This window comes from Ochotona curzoniae, unplaced genomic scaffold, assembly GCF_017591425.1.
Source record: "Ochotona curzoniae isolate NIBS_2020 unplaced genomic scaffold, NIBS_Ocur_1.0 contig_1274, whole genome shotgun sequence".
NCBI classification, from domain to species: domain Eukaryota; kingdom Metazoa; phylum Chordata; class Mammalia; order Lagomorpha; family Ochotonidae; genus Ochotona; species Ochotona curzoniae.
In genome coordinates this window covers 5707786-5728553 of record NW_024465023.1, presented here as the reverse complement: position 1 = coordinate 5728553, position 20768 = coordinate 5707786, and the positions used below count along the sequence as shown (strand labels likewise).

Here is a 20768-nt window from a genome sequence, read left to right as displayed (position 1 = left end):
CAGTCAGCCCAGGTTTCCCATGTGGGTGCCAGGGACCCAGCTATCAGCAGAGCTGGAGGAGCGGCAAGAGCAGAGGCGATTCCACAGGGGATGTGGCAGTCTGAACTGCTGTGTCAAATGCCTGCTCCATCCTTGTCTTACGCAGACTCATCGTCCGCTCTCAGACGCACCTTAGCGTACACATACAAAACTGGGAGAGCGGTCAGCAGGCTTTCTGCCCAATGAGATTTTAAGTGTTTTCCCCATGTTCCAAACTTCCCAGACTGGATGTTCATCATTCTAGTACAAAACAGAACTCTCTCGATCGAGGCTTGGTGATATTTTCGGAGAACCCAGGAAATCCTGACGTGTAATCTGCAAGCCCGCCCGGGACAAGCAGCTGGGACGAGAGAGGCTGGTGTCCCAGTTATGAGAAAGAGGAACGCTGGCTCACCTGAGACTGCTTGAAAACATCCTTTCCAACCACATCGAGGTTTGAGGGGTCCTTGATGGAACTCACATACTCAGAAACAGCCTTGATCACCACGTCGCACGGAGGGAGAACCAGCTGGTGAGCTCGAACCTAGAACAGGCAAGACAAGGAAGGGGCATTGATATGCAAGATGGGTAACAGAAAAAGGGTAAGGTGGATGACATGAGGACTGCAAGGCGACTCAATCCATTGACCCACAGGAGTTAAACTATTTTTATTTTGAAAAATAGTTCCCCTCTCTTATTCTCAGTATAGCTGCACTTGCAAGAGACCAAACAGTTGTAGATATAATCCTCCTACCTTATGCTGTCATCTTCATTTATCACCTAAGACATTTTGACTGCTTCCAGCTTTTGTGCTTTGAAAAGCAACACTGTGGGGCTGCCGCTGTAGGATAGGGGTAAAAGCTACCACCTATAAAAGTGTCCTATATGGGCACTGGTGTTTAGGCCTGGTTTTTCTAGTTCCAAGTTACTGCAGCTGGGGGAAAAGTAGCAGAAGATGGCCCCAGTGCTAGAGCCCTGCATCTGCATGGGAGACCGGGATGCAGCTCCTGGCTCCTGGCTTTGCTATGGCCCAGCCCTGGCTGTCTCAGCCACTTGGAGCACGAATCCACAGATGGAAGATCTCTCTCTCCCTCTTTCTCTCTCTCTGCTTTTCTTTCTTTCAAACAACTGTTTAAAAAAAATAATGTTGCCACGTGCAGAACATGCTTGAAGCAACATCACAAAATTGGTTTTTTTTTTTTTTAAGAGTCCATCAGGAAAACAGAATGCATATTAAGACATTATAGGGCCCGGCGGCATGACCTAGTGGCTAAAGTCCTAGCCTTGAACGCGCCAGGATTCCATATGGGCACTGGTTCTGGTCCCAGCAGCTCCACTTCCCATCCAGCTCCCTGCTTGTGGCCTGGGAAAGCAGAGGAGGACAGCTCAGAGCCTTGGGACCTGCACCCACGTGGGAGACCTGGAGGAAGTTTCTGGCTCCTGGCTCTGGATTGGCACAGCACCGGCTGCTGCGGCTGCTTGAGGAGTGAATCATCGGACAGAAGATCTTCCTGTCTGTCTCTCCTCCTCTCTGGATATCTGAGTTTGTAATGAAAATAAAATAAATCTTAAAAAAAAGAAATATTTTCAGCTTTAAAAAAAAAGATATTATCAAGGCCTTTCATGTTTAGGAGTAATTATGGCATTGTGTTTATGGAAGATAGCACCAAGGTGTTTCAGTGATGCACACACAAGGAGACAGCAATGAAGTGCCTTGAAATATGCTGTGTGCCTTGAATCACATTAGCAATGATAACAATGAAACCCAGCAAATGTGGCAGCAGCCTGCCAGCTGTCAAATCTGGGAGATGGTACAATGCTGACTCACCTCCTATAAGACCCCTTTCCCTGCTCGTATGACACTTGTAATTTTAAGGAGAAAAAAAAATGTTACTGCTCTGGTGAAATGTGCGTATAGCTTGCTGCCCACGTTCCAATCAGTTAATTGCAAGCTCCCTTGAATTGTCATGATTGAGTCATAGGCATAAACAACTTCAATCATTTCTATAGAAACGGCTTTGCTAAAAGGCCATTATCATTCAATCTGTTCAAAAATGTTTGCTGCCTACTCTAAGCACTGTCCCAGGTCCCGGGGACTCAGCAGAGACCAAGACAGACTAAAGCCCCGTCCTTGCAGGCTGGGATGGGTAAAAGGGGTTAAAAGAGGGAATTCTGTAAGAACAACATTGTGCTCTAGGCAGCTCAGTGCTGTGGGGAACAGGTCAGGGCGAAGGAGCTGGGCAGTGCCACGCACATCTGCGTGTGCGTGTGTGCACGTGCACCCACGTGCCCTTTCGGGGCAGGAACTGGAAGGTCTCCCTGAGCAAATGACGTCTGTGCGAACCTTTCAAAGGGCGAAGGGAGCTGGATGGGAGGCAACAGCATTGCTAAGAGCAAGGGCAGAGATGAGATGGCAGACACAGCATCAGGGCCCACGCAGCTGAGTTCCTCGGCCAGGCCAAAGGCCCCGGGGATGACGCAACGAGACACTGGGGGATTTGAAAGGGAAAGGTGACAGGATATGAGTCAGTTGTTCTTTCTTTCTTTCTTCTCTTCTTTTTTTTTGGTAAAGCCTTACACTGCTGATATACTGAGAAAAGATATGAAGAGATATGAACAGAGAGGAAGCAGAAAATCAACTGCTAATAAACTATTATAATAATCCAAGCAAGTGGGGCTGGAGTTGTGGGGTAGCGTGTTAAGCTCAAGATGTCAGCATCTCCTATAGGAATTCTGGTCTGAGGCCAGAAAGTCACCCTGCCACGCACATGGGAGACTTGGCTGTTATGGCCATTTAGGCACTCAAAGCGGAAGGAAGCTCTAATTAATTAATTAATTAATTAATTAAAATCTTAACAAAAATCATGGTGGTTTGCCCAAAGTAGCGGTGGAGACGGAACAGAAGATCTCTCGCTTTCAAGTAATTAAGTAAGTAAATAAATAAATAAATGAAATCTTAACAACAACAAAAAGTCATGGCGGGTTGCCCAGGGTGGCAGTGTGGAAAATTATGGGCAACAGATACAGTTTGCAAGAATGGGGAACCATGATCGCCCCAAGGCGCCAGCACTGTGAGAAGCCATATGCCAGGGCAAGCTGCTTCACAAGCGCTAAGGAAGCCAATCACAGCGCCTCCTTGCGTTTGAATCATAAGCAACGTCTTACGGAAGAAAGCAACCAAGGAAAGCATTGGCTGTGCTAATGTTGCCCCCAGCCCTAAACAACGTGGACAGACACTCCTGCCTGGGAAAGGGAGAGCGGATTGAATGCCAGTGTCAGGCCCACCGTAAAAAATTGCCTAGGTCAGAGTTCCCTTGTACTACTCCCCGTTCCCACCCCAGACCCAATCGCAGACTTCTGTCCCAGGGAACCAATGTAAGTTAGGCCCCTCCCCCCATCTCCTGCAGAAAGTCAAACTGCAGTTGTGCGAAGAAGCCACAAGAGGGAGCTCAGGATCGCGCTAGGGAGCGCAAAGACCAGCCTACACCTGCAGCTCGCCAAGCCTCTCTAGCCTGGGGAGACAAGCTAGTTGTTTTGGTGTGTAGCATCATCAACTTCTGGCAGCCCTGGTGTGTCCCTAATAGTTGCACAGGGCCTGGTAACTGTGAGACTCAGGTGAGATCCACCTAGGGCCTGCCTGCATAGCTGAGGGGAGGCCCGTGTCACACTCCCAGCAATCTCAGGGAATGCAACAAGGAATCACAGAGCTGTTTCGGGACCTAGTACCAGGCTGATGAAATCCAGCTTGGAACACATCCTAACAGTGCCTATCCCCAGGACTTCTGCATACGTTGACGCACGGCTCCGGGTGGGCACTCCTACACTCTAGCTTTCATCAGCCGTTGGCTAATGTGACCCTTGCGTCTAACTGCCTGACCCTGTGCTGTACTGGTCTTGGTGGGCTGGGAACTCCAGATGTGGTACAGAGTCATGGCATTGGTGCATGGAGGACAAAGAATTTGAGACTACCACAGGCAAAAGGGAGAGGCTTAAAGGGACAGGCCACTTGTTTGCGGGTACTTTCTCAGTAATATTGAATGACACAGCAACTGCAGATTACAGATATAAGGGAATCTGGGGAGCAGTGTAGAAATGAGTCAGCAAGAACATTCCAGCAGTGTTATGGAGTAGACCATGACTTCAGTTGCAATCTAGTACAGAAACAGAGACATCAAACAAACCGCTTAGGATTTCTACAAGGACGGCCCCAGATGAATCTAGATAACTAAACACTAATGCTTCCATACGCAGTGCTGCCACACACCAACAAGCAGCCAGAACTTCCAGGAAACGCTGACCTCGTCACAAGACAAAGAGCAACCATCCAGCAACTGCCATTTGCAAGCACTTCAAGATGTCAAGAGAATACAGAAAAATAATTCGATGTTCCAACAGAGATTCAACCAAAATGAAATCAAAACAGACATTCTTCAATTGAAAAGTTTATCATATGGAATGAGAAATGTGATGCTGTACTGAGGCAAAAAAAAAATGCCAGTCAAAAATACTGTCCCTAGGGACTGGCACTGTGGCATAATGGGTGAATCCACACTCTGTGACACTGGCATCCCATGTGGGCTGCTCCACTGGCAATCCAGCTCTCGGTGACCCCTATGGGAGGTCTAGATGAAGCACCAGTCAGCCTGGCTCAGCCCAGGCCGTTGGGGCCACTTAGAGAATAAAGCAGGAAACCAAAGATTGTGTGTGTGTGTGTGTGTGTGTGTGTGTGTGTGTGTGTGTGTGTGTGTGTGTGTGTGTGTGTTTGAGTTTCTGCCTCTGTAACTCTTTCAAATTAAAAAAAAAATCTTTAAAAACATACTGTCTCCAGCAATACTATCCTTCATATGTGTGGAAGACACAAAGATATTCCCAGATAAATGTTCAAAGAATTTATCACCACCAGATAAATGCTACAAAAAATGCTAAAAGGAATTCTTCAAACTGGAAGAAGATTTTAATAAGTAGAAAATATCAGCAGGTAGAAAACTCACGGGTCAGAGAAGCTTTGCTCTAACATTGTAAAAGTGGTGTTTATTTTTACTGTGAAGATCAAAAATTTTATAATCACTATATTAAAATCTTAAGGCAATATTAAAATAAGTGAACTGTCAAAAATTCAAAATGTGGGGAGGAACAGAAAAGCATAAATTTCCTTATTATTATTTCTTATCTCTTTGCTAAAAGACTTTTGCTATAAATCTCATGGATGGAAACCACAAAGCAAGAACCTATAACAGTTATAAAAGAAATGAATCAAAGTATACCGCTAGAGAAAACCACTGAACCACAAGTGAAGCTGTGGTTAGAGAAGCACAGAGAGAGGAACTACAATAAAAATACAATGAAGTATCAACATGACAGCAGTAAGACCTTACCCAAGAACAATTACCTTAAATGTCAATGGCCTACATTTGCCAATTAAAAGACGGAGAACGGCTGAATGGATTTTCTGAATCATCTATTCATTTGAAAGTCAGGAGTTACAAAGAGAGGGAAGGACAGAGAAAGAAGCTGAGCAGCAAGGAGTTGAGCTAGCACATGGGAATGCTGGAATTTGCAAGTAGTGGCTTAAAACCACTATGCCAAAATGCAAACTCCCAGAAAGCAAATATTAATAGAACTAAAAGAAGAGATGACACAATACCAGATATTATAATAGTATAATGTATTATACTTTATTATTATATAGTATATAATCTTTTTAGTATATAGCATAGAATATTGTATCTTAATAATATAATAATAATTATAAAGATATTATAATACTACAACACTAGAGAACTTTAACATTCCACTTTTAGAAATGGATACCTCATCTAGATAGAAAATCATAAAAGAGGAAGAGCTAGATTGTAATCTTCATCCCTGGGCCCAGCCAACATGTCCGGGGCTTCCATCCAACATCAGCAGACTCCCACCTGTCTCAGCAGCACAGGGAAAATATTCCAGCATAGATCATATGACAGGCAACAAAGCATGTCTCAAGAAATTTAAAAGCACAGAATCATACCAATAGCTTTTAGGACCACAATGCAACAAAACCAGAAGTCACTAATAAGAGAAACATTGGAAACTACACAAGCACATGGTAATTAAACAACTTAATCTTGAACAGTCAATGGATGATGGAAGAAATGAAAACATTTCTTAAAATACATGAAAACAGAAATTATCACATACCAAAACTTACAGGTACCATAAAAGAAGTACAAGAGGGAATTTTATGCACATCAATGCCTGCATCTCAAAATAATAGAGAAATGGGAACAAATCAAACCCCGAATTGGTAGAAGTAAAGAGCTAATAAAACTCGAAACACAAAGGAATGATTCCGAGACTGGAACCAAGCACAGGAGAAAAGAAAATCAATTAAATAAAAAGCCTGTTCATCGGAAAAAGAAAATTGATAAACTCTTTGCTAGACAAACCAAGAAAAACTCCTCATACAGAGAACCAGAGATGAAAGACGGAAACATTCTGACGTTGCAGAAATGCAAAGGCTCGCTGAGAGAGTACTTTGAACAACTACACAGCAACACATTCAAGTGCTTAGAACATTAGGACAAGCTCTTGGCCATACCTACCTCACTAAGAAGGACTCTTGAGGAAACAAAACATCTAAGCAGATCAGGTATGAGTAGTGAGATGGAATCAATAATAATAATAAACATGTCCTGCCAAAGAAAAGCCCAGGACTAGTAGGCCTCACTGCTGAATGCTATAAAATATCCTTTTTTGGTACTTTCACATTTTTAGATACTTTTTAACAGACTCAATGTCACTGGTAGATACAATTCTAAGAACATGATGACATCTCCTCCCTCCCACCCTCTTTCCTTCTTTCTTTCTCATGGTCTGCCATTTTAGTTGTTGGCATAACATAGTATTAATCTGTATAAATTTCCATTACAATAAGATGGCTTAATACTCCACCAAAACCAATGCTTAACAAGTCAAAAACAAAACAAACAAAAATCTTCATTTAAGGAGAACACAAACAACAGCCATGAATGGTAATTGAATAGAAAAATGACAGAGAAAAAAAGGAGACAGAAAGATCTTCTATTTGCTGCCTCACTCCCCAGATGACCACAATGGCTGGAACCAGGAACTTCATTCAGAGCTCTCACATGAGTGCAGGGACCCAAGGATTTGAGCCATCCTCTGCCTGGGAGAAGCTAGGTCTTCAACTGGTGCCCTTATGCGATGCCAGCACCACAAGCAGAGGCTTAGGCTGCTACACAACAGCACTGGACCCTGTTTTAAAACTTTTAGAGTTAACACTGGGCCAGGTAGTCTAGTGGCTAAAGCCCTTGCCTTGCACACACCAGTATCCAACATGGGCGCTGGTTCTAATCCTGGCAGCCTCGCTTCCCATCCAGCTCCCTGCTTGTGGCCTGGGAAAGCAGTCAAGCATAGCCAAAGTCTTGGAACCTACACCTGCCTGGAAGACCCTGAAGAAGCTCCTGGCTCTTGGCTTTGGATCAGCTCAGCTCTGGCCATTGGGGCCACTTGGGGAGTGAATCAGCAAACAGTCTCTCCTCCTCTCTGTATGCCTGACTTTCAAATAAAAACAAACAAATAAATAAATCTTTTTTTTTTAAAAAAAAAAATGTTAAGGTGGGAGAGTCCCAGGAGAGTTCGATCTCAGGGCTTTGTCTCAGGGCTTTAGTGGATACCCCTACCGGCAAGCATGGTTGCTTCTAGGAGGACTTGGGCCAGGTTAGGCTGGGCAGGTCTAGGCTGCAGCACACACATATACATCCTAAAACAGGATGTGGTGTGGGCCTGACCGTAACATTCACTAGCTCATACAAGCCAAGGTGGAGGGTTAGGCTATGTCAGACAAGGGTCTAGCTCCCACTGGCATGCATGAGATTTGGGTCTGGGAATGGGCCAATTAGGCGAAGTTGGAAAACTTCCTTAGTGAGTCACAGCTTCCACAGGTAAGCACATGGTCTAGGCTTGGAGATCAGACAGGCTGGGCAAGGTAGCTCCAACTATTGGCAAATGTGTGGCTTGGTTTTGGAAGGGGGCAGACCAGGCAGGGATGAGCAAACCTTAGTTTACTGGCAAGAGCAGAAACCAGGCTGGAGCACAGGTCATGCCAGGCTAGGCTGTCACACCTACCATTTTGCATGAGCCAGGGATGGGAGCAGACTGAGCAGGGCCAGGATCTATCACCCACCAGTAAGAGTTGGGATTGTGGGCAGGCTGGGTCAGCCCAGGCTACAGCATCCAGAGGCAAAGACCAAGACAGGGGAGGGACTATGCCAAGCTGGGTCAGAGCAACCACTGGCACACACAATATCAATGGCTGGGAACAGGCCTGTTTGGGGAACAAAGGAGATGCCCCTGCTGGGTTGTGGTTACCACTGGTGAGTGCACAGGCCTGAGTGGGGGCTGCAGTCTAGATTGGACATGGCTGCAGTGTCCCTTGGCACAAGTGTGGACTGGGTCGGGGGTGTGCCAGTCTGGGCTAGACTCTAGCACCCACTGCTGCTCGTGAGAACCAGGGTAGGTGGAGGATGGGCTGGGCTAGGTCTCTGCCCCTATTGAGCCATGTGTGAGCTGTGTCAGGGTACGGACCAGGTTTGGCTGAGCTGTAACACCCAAAAGTAAAATCCAGAATGGGTGAAAGTCAGTCAGGAAAGGTCTCTGTTCTTGCAAGGACAGGAGGTAGACTAAACAGGGCTGCCCTATGGATCCACCAGTAAGAGCAACATCTGGCACTAGGAGAGGATCTGCTGGAGGAGCTTGGGCAACTCCTCTGGCAAGACACAGTCCCTGCAGGTGAGTGCATGAACCACGATAGGGAGCAGCCCAGACCAGGCCAGAGAAAGACACCCACTGGCATACATTTGGCATGGGTCATGGGCAAACTAGTCTGGCCAAGTTCACATCATCTGCTGGTGAATCTTGGCACCTGGGTTGAGTTGTTGGGTCACAACACAAGCCAGTTCACATGAGGGCCAGGACTGGGGGCTGGCTGGGCTTGGCTAGGCTGTACCCTCACCAGTGTGAGCTGGAATTGGGTGTGGGCTGGGCCTGGCCAGGCTACAGTACCCACTGGCAAATGCTGAGTTGAGGTGGGCCATGCCAGACTGGGCCACAGCACCCAACCAGCACATATGAGACCCAGTTGGGAAGGGGGCTAATCCAGTAGGGGGCGATACACGGGGCCCCCCTGTTGGATCACTACTTCCACTGGTGAACGTGAGAGCTGTGATGGGGGCAGACCAGGCCAGTCAGGGCTGTAACACATGTTGGCTTCATGTGAGCTGGATCAGGGGAAAGCCAGGCTGGGCTGACTGTACCTTCTGCGCATGCATAAGCCAGAGTAGGTGTGGACTAGTTGGGCTTTGCCGCAGTATCAGCTGGCAGATGCTGGCACAGGGGACTAATTCTGTTAAGTTGAACTGCAGTACCACCTGGAAAGTGCAAGATCCTGGAGTGGGAGTGGACCCAGTAGGGCAACAGTGGGCACATCCCTCTTAAGTTGCCACTCTGACTGGTGAGCATGAGAACTAGGACTGGGGCAGGCATGGCTAGACAGAGAGTGGTAGCTGCCAGCATGTGTGGGATGGATAGAGGGGCTGGTTGGGGTGAACTAGGCTTCAATGCCCATTGACATGTATGAGAGCTGAATGGGATGTGGGACAGACTGGATAAGTCTGCTGTACATACTGGCAAGCATGGAAACCAGGGCAGGGATGGATCTGGTGGGGGTTATTACAGGTTGCTCCTACTAGGCTGCAGCTCCCAGTGGTTTACATAAGGGCCAAGTGTGTGGTGGGCAGGATTGGGATGGGCTGCAATAGCCACTGGTGTGTGTAGAGGACAGGAATGGAGACACAACTGATCCAGCAATTACAACTACCAGCATGTGCATAAGCTAATTGGGGCAATGGACTGTGTCGGTCCCTTTATTGGCGAGCACTTATAAAAATCAGGTCTGGGATCACCTCAGATGAAGTTTCATTGGGGATTGTCCCAACTAAATCACTGAACTCCAACATGGAGAGAATTGCAGATTCCATGGTCTGAGCGTGGAATGCATGTGTCAGGGCTAGGCTACCTCAGTGGCTCAGACGGAGCAGTGGACAGCATATCCAGGTGCACATAGAGGATATGGCAGTAATTTGGAGCCTGCAGAGGACACCTGGTACCATAAGAGAGGACTGAACAAATTGATCAACTACCCTAGCCAAGTGTTGGCAGTGAATATCTGGGCAAATGAAGACTCTAAGGTGGACTATGGGCAACCAGTGGATTTTGGAGAGGTTTTATTGTGCTGGGAGTAGCAAAATTGGCAGTAATTCAGAACTTTTGAACTATCAAAATCACTTGAGCAGGACCTCAGAGCATGCCCTACAACAGGGACCTTGAGATGGCATTTGGTGACTGTCCTCCATCCCAGGGTATGGAGGCTGGGGGTGGCTTAACCCCTTATCTCCTCCCTTTTCCCGTATATAGGAAGGAAACAAAGAGAATATGGGAATAATGGTCTCACCCTCCTCACTGCAGCCCTTGAACCTTTGCCTCCTAATGAACTATGTAAAAATCATCAACAATAAAAATTATTATCTAAAAAAAGTTAACACCAATTTTTCTTATATTTTTTCCAAAAAAATGAAGAGGAGGAAATTCTTACAAATTCGTTCTATAATGTCAGCATTACATGAATATCAAAATCACACAAGAATATAACAAAAAAGTGCAAGTTGGATCGAACATTGTGGTATATTGGGTTAAGTTTCTGCCTGCAATGCCAACATTCCATAAGGCGATTACTCAAGTCTTGGCTGCTCTATCCCAATCCAGCTCCATGCTAATTGTCTGGGAAAACAGTAGAGGATGGCCTAAAGCCTTGGGACCCTGCATCCATGTGGGACACTTGGCTCCTGGCTTCAAACCAGCCTAGCTCTGGCCACTATGGCCATTTGGGAAGTGACCCAGTGAATGGAAAATTTCACTTTCTCTGTTCCTCCCTTCTTCCTTCCCTCTCTGTAGTTCTTTCAAACAGACAGATAGATACCTCTTTTAAAGAAAGAAAGCTACAGGTTAAGATCTTTGATGAACATGGATGCAAAGCTACCAGCAACTCAAATCCAACAGGACATTATATTCAACATTGATCATATGGGATGCAATGTAGGGGTATAATGAGGCTTCAAGACATGTAAATCAATAAATATATCACATCCATAGAATGAGGGATGTAATATGATCATCTCAATAACTGCAGAAATGACATTGAAAAAATTCTACATTCATTAATGATAAAAATTTTGACCACATTAGATAAAAAAGCATACCTCAACTTAATAAAGGACATATGTAAGATAAGAGATAAGATCAGGAACAAGGGAAGGATGACGGCTTTCACCCCTTTTATCCAACACAGTCTTACAGCAGTTAGGCAAGAGGCATCCAAGCTGGAAAGGGAGAAATCAAACTCTGTTCCCAGATGATGTGATCTTAAAGAAAGAGCCCCAAAACTCCACCAAAAGGCTATCCAAACTGATAAACTGAACAACGTTTAAGAATACAAAAGCAAGGTAAAAAATCAGTAGCAGTATTTTGAATCATCTAAAAAAGAAATGCAGAAAGTAATCTCATTCCAAATACCTACAAAACATACCTGGGAACAAGTTTAACCAAAGAAGTGAAAGAACTCCACAATGAAACTGTAAATCATTGATGAAAGAACTGAAAAGAACACAAAGGACTGGAAAAACATCTTGCACTCACAGACTGAGACACTGAATATAATTGAAATGTGCATGTTATCCAAAGTGATTTACAGATTTAATTCAATCCTTCTCAAACACCAATGACATTTTTCACATAAATAGTAAAAAAAAAAAAAAAAAAAAAAAAAACACCCTACAAAAACTTGTATTGAACTATAAAAAAAACACGAATTTCCGAAGCAATCATAAGCAAAAAGAACAAAGCAGGAAGCATAACACTACACGACTTTAAAATTTTACAAAGTCACAGTGATTAAAACAGCATGGTGTTGGCATAAAGACAGATCCATAGATCAATGGAACAGAATAGAGACCCTAGAAACAAATCGAAACATTCACAGTCAACTGATCTTTGACAAAGGTGGTAAGAACATGTAATCCAAAAAGAATGGTCTTTTCAACAAATCATACTGGGAAAATTAGATATCCATTTGTAGAAGAATAAAGCTAGATCCTTATCTTTCACCATGTATAAAAATCACCCCAAAATGGAGTTAAGACCTAAATATGAGACCTGAAACTTTGAAACCAGAAGGAACTATAGGGAAGGAGCTGGCATTATGGTACAGAACATAACACAGGCATCTCATTACTAGAGTGCCAGTTCAAGCCCGAGCCAATAAACTTCTGACTCAGCTTCCTATTTATGTGCCTGGTAAGGGAGCAGAGATGCCCAAGGGCTTGGGTTCCTGACTACTGCAGGGATTTGGGGAGTGAATCAAGGGACAAAAGATGTGTGTGCATGAGTGTATATGTGTGTGACTTTCTCTGTCACTTTACCTTCCAAATTAATAAATGCATTTTGAAAATAAAATGTAGGGAAAAATGTTAAGACACTGGAATAGAGGATTTTCTAGATTAGACACCAAAGGCACAGGAAATAAAAGGCAAAATAGAAAAATGAGATTTCAACAAACTAGAAAACTTTTACAGGAGGAAAAGAATCAACAAACAGAGTAAAGAAGTAAATTTCAAATGGCAATATATATTTACAAGCCATATCAAATTTATATCCAACATATATGAGGAACTCAACTCAAAAGCTAATCCTTCACCCACAGCACTGACAGCCCATATGGGCACCAACTCATGTTCCCACTGATCCAGTTCTCACCCTGTTCTCACCCATTTCCCTGCCTGTGGCCTGGGAAAGCAGCAGAGTATGGTCTAAAGCCTTGGGCCCCTGCACCCACATGGGAGACCTGCAAGAAGCCCCTCTCCTGGCTTCGGATTGGCTCAGCTCTGGCTGAGTGAATCAGCAAATGGAAGGTTCTCACTCTCTCTCCTTCTGTGTGTTTCCCCTCCCTGTAAAATATGCCTTTCAAATAAAAATAAATCTTTTTTAATCAAAAGAGAAACCTAAAAATGGTTAGTAAATCTAAATAGATATTTTTCAAAGAAAGACATACAAAGGCTACCAGAAATATTGAAAAAAAGTGTCTAACATCACTAATGGCCATGGAAATGCAAATAAAAACCAAGATGAGATAGCCTCATTTAGTAACATTGCCTTTTTATCAAAAAGACAAAAGACACTGGGTGCTTGGGAGAATGTGAAGGAAAGGGAAATTTTCACACTGCTCGTGAGAATGTAAATCAGAATAGCCGTTGTAGAAAACAGTAGGGATGTTCCCCTCATATTAAAAATAGAATTACCATTCGATGCACCGATGCTATACTCATGCATATATACAATGTATCCAAGGGAAGTGACAGCCAGCTGGAGAACAGTCTGCGTTCCCATGCTTATTGCAGCACTATTCATAAGGCCAAGACATGGAAACAACTGAAGTGTCTATCCACCAATAAGTGGTTAAAGCAAATGTGGTCCATACACACAGTGGAATAGTAAGTATGCAATCATAAAAATGGATGCAATGTCATCATTTACAACACCACAAATGGAACTGGAATAAGCTACATACAGAAAGACAAATGCCATGGGTTCTCACTCATGTGGACCCTAAATAATAGGAGATTTCCTAAAAGTTAAAATATAACAATTATTGCCAAAGGATGGGTTGGGAAGAAGGAGGGAAGGGACAGGGAAATGTTTCCTGATAAGTACTAAGGTATAGGTAAACAGGAATAAGTTCTTGGGGGTTACTGAATTGTAGGATGACTACAGATAATGGTAACGTGCTGTATATTTCCTATTTTTTTTTTTAAATTTAAAACTAGAGGATAATCCCAGCTAAGAAATGTTAAATGCTTGGGCTAGCATTGTAGCATACAAAGTTAAGCTACCACTTGTGATGCCAGAATCCCACGTGGGGGCCAGTGAGTTGCAGCTGCTCCACTTCAAATCCAGGTGCCTTCTAATGCACATGGGAAAGCAGCACAGCATGGCCTAAGTGCGTGGGCTCCTGTACCCACGTGGGAGATCTGGAAGAAGCAACTGGCTCCTGGCTTTGGACTGGCATAGTCCTAGCCATTGAGGCTACATAATTCCACATAAATCATTTTTATACCTGTTAAATTTTTTAAAAAATTGCTTAAGTTTCAAAAAGCATTAAAGGAGGAACCAATGATACTTGCTAAAAGATGCTCAGAGTGCTTTTTTTAAAGATTTACTTATTTTATTGGAAAGTCAGATATACAAAGAGGAGGAGAGACAGAGAGGAAGATCTTCTCTGCACCCAAGTGGGAGAACCAGAAGAAGCTTCTGGCTCCTGGCTTTGGATCGGCCCAGCTCCGGCCATTGAAGCCACTTGGGGAGTGGACCAGTGGATGGAAGATCTTTCTGTCCCTCCTCCTCTTTGTAAATCTGTCTTCCCAATACAAATGGAAAAATCTTTAAACAAATAAAGAAACTAGGAGACAGCAGTGACATTATACCCAAGTGAAGAATCAGTGACTCTAAGCAACGCTGTTGATGGTCAGGAGAGATGGAAACTGCCAGCTGGCCAGCAAGCTTTTCAACTTGCAGGGTCCTGGAGACCTCATCAGGGCAACCTCAGCAAATCAGATGGAAGAGAGAACAGAGGAAGAGGATAGTGAGCAGGTCGGGTGAGAGACAACACTTCACAGGAGTAAGAAGAAATATGGAGCAGGAGCTTTGCCAGGGAAAATGAGATCAAGAGTGTTTCTCTTTTTGTTTTTTCCATTGGCTGTATGTTTATAATGAAAAGAGAAAAATGGATGATGCAAGAGGCAGTGTGGGAGAACTATAGTGCTGATGTTCTTCAGCTGGTGAGACCGTGAGGGGCTTGTGTAAGTGGAAGGGCTAGCCTCAGACAAAGACATCCACAGGTCAGCCATGAGCTGGTGTAAGTGGATAGGTTACCCCCAGTTACAGGAGGCAGGCAGTACACACAGATACATACAGGTGAGATCAAGAGAATGTAGAGACATTCTCTTTGCTCCTTGCTCCCATTTTGTCCTTGAAATAGCAGATTAGCCCATGAACCGAGAGTGAGCCAATGAGGAGAGAGCACCAGTATTAGTGGCTTGGGGAAGGAGGAAAAGAATGAAACAAACAGTTCAAATGGACACAATTTTCACACAATCACCAGAAATGCACGAGGATCTCATTGTTGCTCCAGCCTTCACAGAAGTAGGTGGAGAAACTTTCCAAAGTGTGCTTAAAACTGTTATCACAGCGCTCTGCTCATCTGCGTTCCTCCTCACTGCCGAGATCGGCCCGTAACTGGCCCGGCACGTCCTCTGCAGTGAATTCTCTGCTTCTGTTCTTTCCTCGTGACTGAATTACTGAGATACTGGTGCTCTTCACAGATTTCCACGAGTTCTTCAGATAAGATACTAAGTGTAGAAACTAACTCTTTTTTATCTGCAGATATTTGAAATTCTTGCAATTCCATGCTGATTATTACATCAGAAAGCCAGTCAAAACCAGATGTCCCCTTAATCGCGGTGGGCAGGAAGCTGGGAGAAAGGGGCACTTTACCTTAAGTGATGCAAGAGGATGTTCTGGTCCTAACAGGCTCCAGTGAAAGGCAGCCAGGTCCTCATCTGGGAGAATGTGGTTTCCTACAAAGCACATTGGTTATTTATTGTTTACAAAGTTTTCTTAGAACCTCCAGGCCATGAAAGAAGTCTGGGAGCAGAAAATGATCACATTATTCCCAAGGGACCATATTCCTCGTACCATAATTGTAGTAGCTATGTGTTGATAATCTACTAGGTATCAAGTGCCTAAAATGAGTCACTGCTGTCATGACTCACACATCTAATATTATCCCTGTCTTTTTAGGAAAGGAAACTAATGTTTGGACAAGTTTGGCAACTTGGCCAAGGCAGCTGTTTAGTATGCGCCTGTAGTGGGATATGAAGTGAGAACTGTTTCGCAGTAGGCGTGTCACACAGCAGTGAAGGCCCTGCCTGGGACACGGCCTCCCTCGTCCAAGAGCTTGATTCACGTCGCACCTTCTCTCCTTCCGACCCAGCTTCATTAATGGTGGTGGATATAGGGTGGTGGATATATATCCACGTGGTGGATATAGGGTTTTTACTACAAAGTTTTTCGTCTTATTTCTTGTATTTTTTTGGAAATTTTCACCATAAAATCTTAGCACAAAAGAATCGAAGAGAAAAAAAAAAAACATAAGCAACAAATTTGTTTCTGATCTAAATTTAATACTTTGGAACGAATGCTAACGCTTTGAGTGATTCAAACTTGTACAGGACTAACAAAACAACTGGCCAAAATCATGCTCTGCATAAGACAGCTAATAAATGAAAACCCAAGAAAAAAGCTTTACAAGAGTCAGAGTAAGGTTCTAGAATATTCTGTAGCAATCTATCACACAATATGATGAGTTTTAGTATGGTCTACTAGGAAGCCCAATAGCCTGCTGGGTTCTCCCAAACACAGTGTTTGGCATGTGGACTTTCAAAGACAAATCCAGTCTCGACAGTCTAATTCACTTTACTCTTATCTGCTAATAACAAGAGGGCACTTTACCAATTCATGGAGTCTCCTCCTTGGATTACCCACCTAGCAATGCGGCAAATATGGGAAAATTCATCCGCTTCAGGCCCAGCTGTTTGGCCACCTCCTGCATCAGGAACTGGTTTGTGGTGAGGTTCTTGCCATTCCAGCTCAGCTTCAGAGCGTGGGAACTGTAGTAAGAGGGGATATTGTAGAGTGCGTACTCGGAGTCATGAGCAAGAAGGCCATGGAAACCATTTTCCCTGAAAAAAGCTACCACTTCCAGATGGTGATCCTCAAGGCTCTGAAAGACCTGCGGGGGAAGCAGAGAACACATCATGCCACTGAAATTGATCCAGATTTTGTTAGAAGTTAGGAAGCTTAAGAACTACAGTGTAGAGTTTGGTGAAATTTAACTTTATGTGTGTTTCAACAGAATACGTAAATGAAAAAAAAAAAAAAAAGACACATAATATCACCAGGAAAGCTTCCCAGTACAGCAGTTCCAATGCTGCTTGGGGCACCCACATCCCATAGTGGAGAGCCTGGGTTTCAGTCCTGGCTCTGTTTCTGAGGATGCACATAGCCAAGGTCAGGACATGAGGCTCAAGTGCTCCTTGCTGAAGGACCTGGGTTTCTGGCTCCCTCCTTCAGGCAGGAGCAGCACAGCTGTAAGAGGCATCTGGGGAATGAAGCAGCATATGCAAGATCTTTCCATCTATACCACAGTCTCTCTGCCTTTCCGAATAAAAAACAAAAATAAAAATTATAAATCACAATTATAAAAAAAATAAGAAAAATACTCTCCCAGCCTAGAATTCATATTATACACATGGTCATTCAACTATCTAGCCTTTTTAGCCTCCTTTAATGAAGTTGGCCTGAAGTGCTTCAGAATCAGAATGCTGAAATTAACGAGGTCCGTATGACTTCAGTTTTCCACATCATTTACCTGTTTGAGGGACAGACAGAGATGGAGGGAGCTCTCATCCACTGGTGCGCGTTCCCAAAACACTCAGAATGGCCACGACAAAAGCTAGTAGCTAGGAACTCAAACTAGGTCTCTTGCATGGATGGCAGGACCCCAGCTACCCAAGCTGAGCTGATCTGAAGCCAGGAGTCAGGAGCCAGGAGCCTCCTCCAGGTTTCCCATACGGGTGCAGGGTCCCAAGGCTTTGGACCATCCCACACTGCTTTCCCAGGCCACAAGCAGGGAGCTGGGTGGGAAACGGGACTTCCAAGATTAGAACCAGACATACAAACAGGGAAAGAGAGACAAAAACAAAGATCTTTCAACAACTGGCCACTTCAAGTAGCCACAACATCTGGAGCTGAGCCAATCCAAAGCCAGGAGCCAGGAGCTCTTCTGGGACTCCCATACATGTTTGTTTGCTACCCAGGCAAAAGACCCAAGGCTTTGGGTTGTCCTTGACTGCTTTCCCAGGCCACAAGCAGGAAACTGGATGGGAAGTGGGGACTCCAGGGCACGAACTAGTGCCCATTTGGGATTCTGGCACATGTAAGACGAGGACTTTAGCCATTAGGCTACCATTTTGGGCCCACAAATAAATCTTTTTTTTTTTTTTTAAATAGTAGAACAGTAATGACTAAGAGACTGAATATGTACCTAGTGCAAAGTAATGCTCAAGTACTTACATGCATTAGCTTGGTAAACAATATAATCTTATAAGGTCACAGAGATGTTTTATTACCCTAAGATCATAGGGCTAGAAAGAGCAAAGCCAACATTTTTGCTCTAGAGACCATGGAACTGCATAATTTTGATGAATGCAATTAACCTGTCATAGTTTCCTGGAGTCTAACAGGAATCCTCATGCATCACATTTTTTGCAGGATTATGGAAACAGTCTAGTCAAAGTTAAAGGCACATCACACATTAGGTCACTCCAAAGGAAGGAAGTTGGTTGGTAGAGAAGGAAGGAAAGGTCTGTGTGTGTTTGCTACCTAGGCAAAAGAGCCGAAAATCATTGCAATCCATGTATATAGAGTTATGGGTAGCTCCAGTCGTGATTGAACACTATAGGTTTAGGCTGTTTCAAGTTGAGCATGCATCTGCCTGGTCCCAGGCACGTACATGTGAAATGTGCCATGCCCACTTCTACCAGCACCACCGGAACATGTAGGCATTATACAGCGCATTTAAGAGCAGAGCCAACCAAGGCTCAGAAAGGTAAGGTGCCCTGCTCTGAGACAACGAACTTGAAAACAGCCACCTGGGTCAAAGTGACCCACAGCCATGCTCTTTGTGCGCATAACCAGCAGCTGGTTTGACGCAAATTATGTACCACTCAAGCTACTTGAGCTCTGGAACGCCAAAGACTGGTGATTTTTATCTAGTCTGAAGGGCTGAACTCTGTTGCTTGGCAACTGAGGCCTTGAGAGGACAAATGACTTGGCATGAGTACCTGATTAGCATGAGGACCAGGAATAGGGAAAAAAAAAAGCCCCATGACTCCAGGTGCAGGATAGGTAGTAATGGAAAACAACAGTGGGGTTGGCATTGTGGCATGGCAAGCTGAGCCTCTGCTTGCAGCATCAACATCTCTCATGGCAGTAGCTCAAATCCTGACTGCTCTATTATCAATCCAGCACCCTAGCAATGTGCCTGGGAAAGCAGCGTAAGATGGTCCAAGTGCTTGGGCCCCTGTACCCACCTGGAAGACCTGGAGGAGTCTCCAGACTCCTGGCTTCGGCCTGGCCCAGCTTTGGCTCATGCGACCATTTGCAGAGTGCAGCAGCAAATGGAAGAAATTTCTCTGTCTCTCCTTCTCTCCCTGCAACTCTACCTTTCAAATGAAAATAACATCCTCTTAAAAAGCTTAATATCTCAATTCTGCATCCTCACTTTAAAAAATAGAATAAGAATCTCATTCCGAATTCACCACTGCCTCACTCCTACATTGCTCATTTCTACGAATGCTCCTGCTGCTGACTTCTGCCTTCTGAGCCCAGAACGGACTCCTGCCTCTCTCTCTTGACATTTCAAATTCCTTCTTAGATAAACTGCATGGTTCTGACTGACCTCTTCAGTCTTTTCGTTTGCGTAATGTATTTGAGAGAATGCTTAAATTTTCTTTTTGGAAAAATATTTTTTATGGGAAAGGAAAATTTATAGAGAAGGAGAGACAGAGAGAACTCTTCCATCTGCTGATTCACTCCCCAATTGGATGCAACAGCCAGAGGTGAACTGATCTGAAGCCAGGAGGCAGGAGTCTCTTTGGGGTCTCCTACATGGGTGCAGGGGCCTAAGGATTTGAGCCATGCTCTACTGCTTCCCAGGCCATAAGCAGTGGAAGTGGAGCAGTCAGGACTTGAACCGCTGCCCATTTGGGATGCTGGCACTTAAAGATGGAGGATTAGCCTGTTGAGCAACCCCATCATACTTTCCTCTTCACTCTTACAGGACTTAAGACAGACAACACAGTGACAGAACTGAATGGACAACAGCATCATCCTCTGAGAGCACCTGTTTTGGATTTACTTCAGAAGGTATGTGTACACATGCATGGCGGGGGAGGGGGTGGACAGAGAGCAGGTGTTGGCTGGTATTGAGCAACAAAAGAAGATCGTATTAGGCTCCAATTGAGCATCTGCCATGTGCCATGCACTCTTCCCAAACTTCTTCACGCCCACTAACTTCACAATAACACCATGAGGCATTAGTACAGTAGCTCCTGGCCCCCGTCACCCCAAGGGAGTCAGTCCAAGACCCCCCCAGAGGATGCCTCAAACTGTGCACAGTACTAAGCACTACATAAACTGGTTTTGCTCTAAAATGCCTATCTTTAATACTCTTTCGATGCTAATTAACTAGTGATCACACACATTGTTGCAATTTGCAGGTGTAACAGAAAAACTAAGTGAAACATACTTTTCCTCCCTCACAAATTCAAGGAAAGACGTTTTGTTTTGTTTTCAACCTTTGAGCTTGGGAATCTCTGAACAGGAGGGCTTTGTTTTTCCTATCTTTACTGTGTTGAGAATTTATACTTCTTCACTAAAAAGAACAGTTTGCAGCTTGTCTTTGCTATTTTCAAATTGCCAGCCAGAATGATTACTTTTGTACTTTGGGACTATTACTA

At 44.4% G+C, this 20768-nt stretch overlaps 1 protein-coding gene across 2 annotated transcripts in view; it reads right to left on the bottom strand.

Moving 5' to 3' along the window:
- Window positions 1–20768, bottom strand: part of FAM120C (family with sequence similarity 120C) — a 95583-nt gene that overhangs the window by 51656 nt on the left and 23159 nt on the right. For both annotated transcript variants that reach the window (XM_040998171.1, XM_040998180.1), the window contains exons 2-4: window positions 16732–16978; window positions 15682–15764; window positions 434–562 (exon numbers count right to left, since the gene is read on the bottom strand). In XM_040998171.1, the coding sequence (XP_040854105.1) occupies window positions 434–562; window positions 15682–15764; window positions 16732–16978 (459 nt within the window). The remainder of the gene's footprint in view (window positions 1–433; window positions 563–15681; window positions 15765–16731; window positions 16979–20768) is intronic.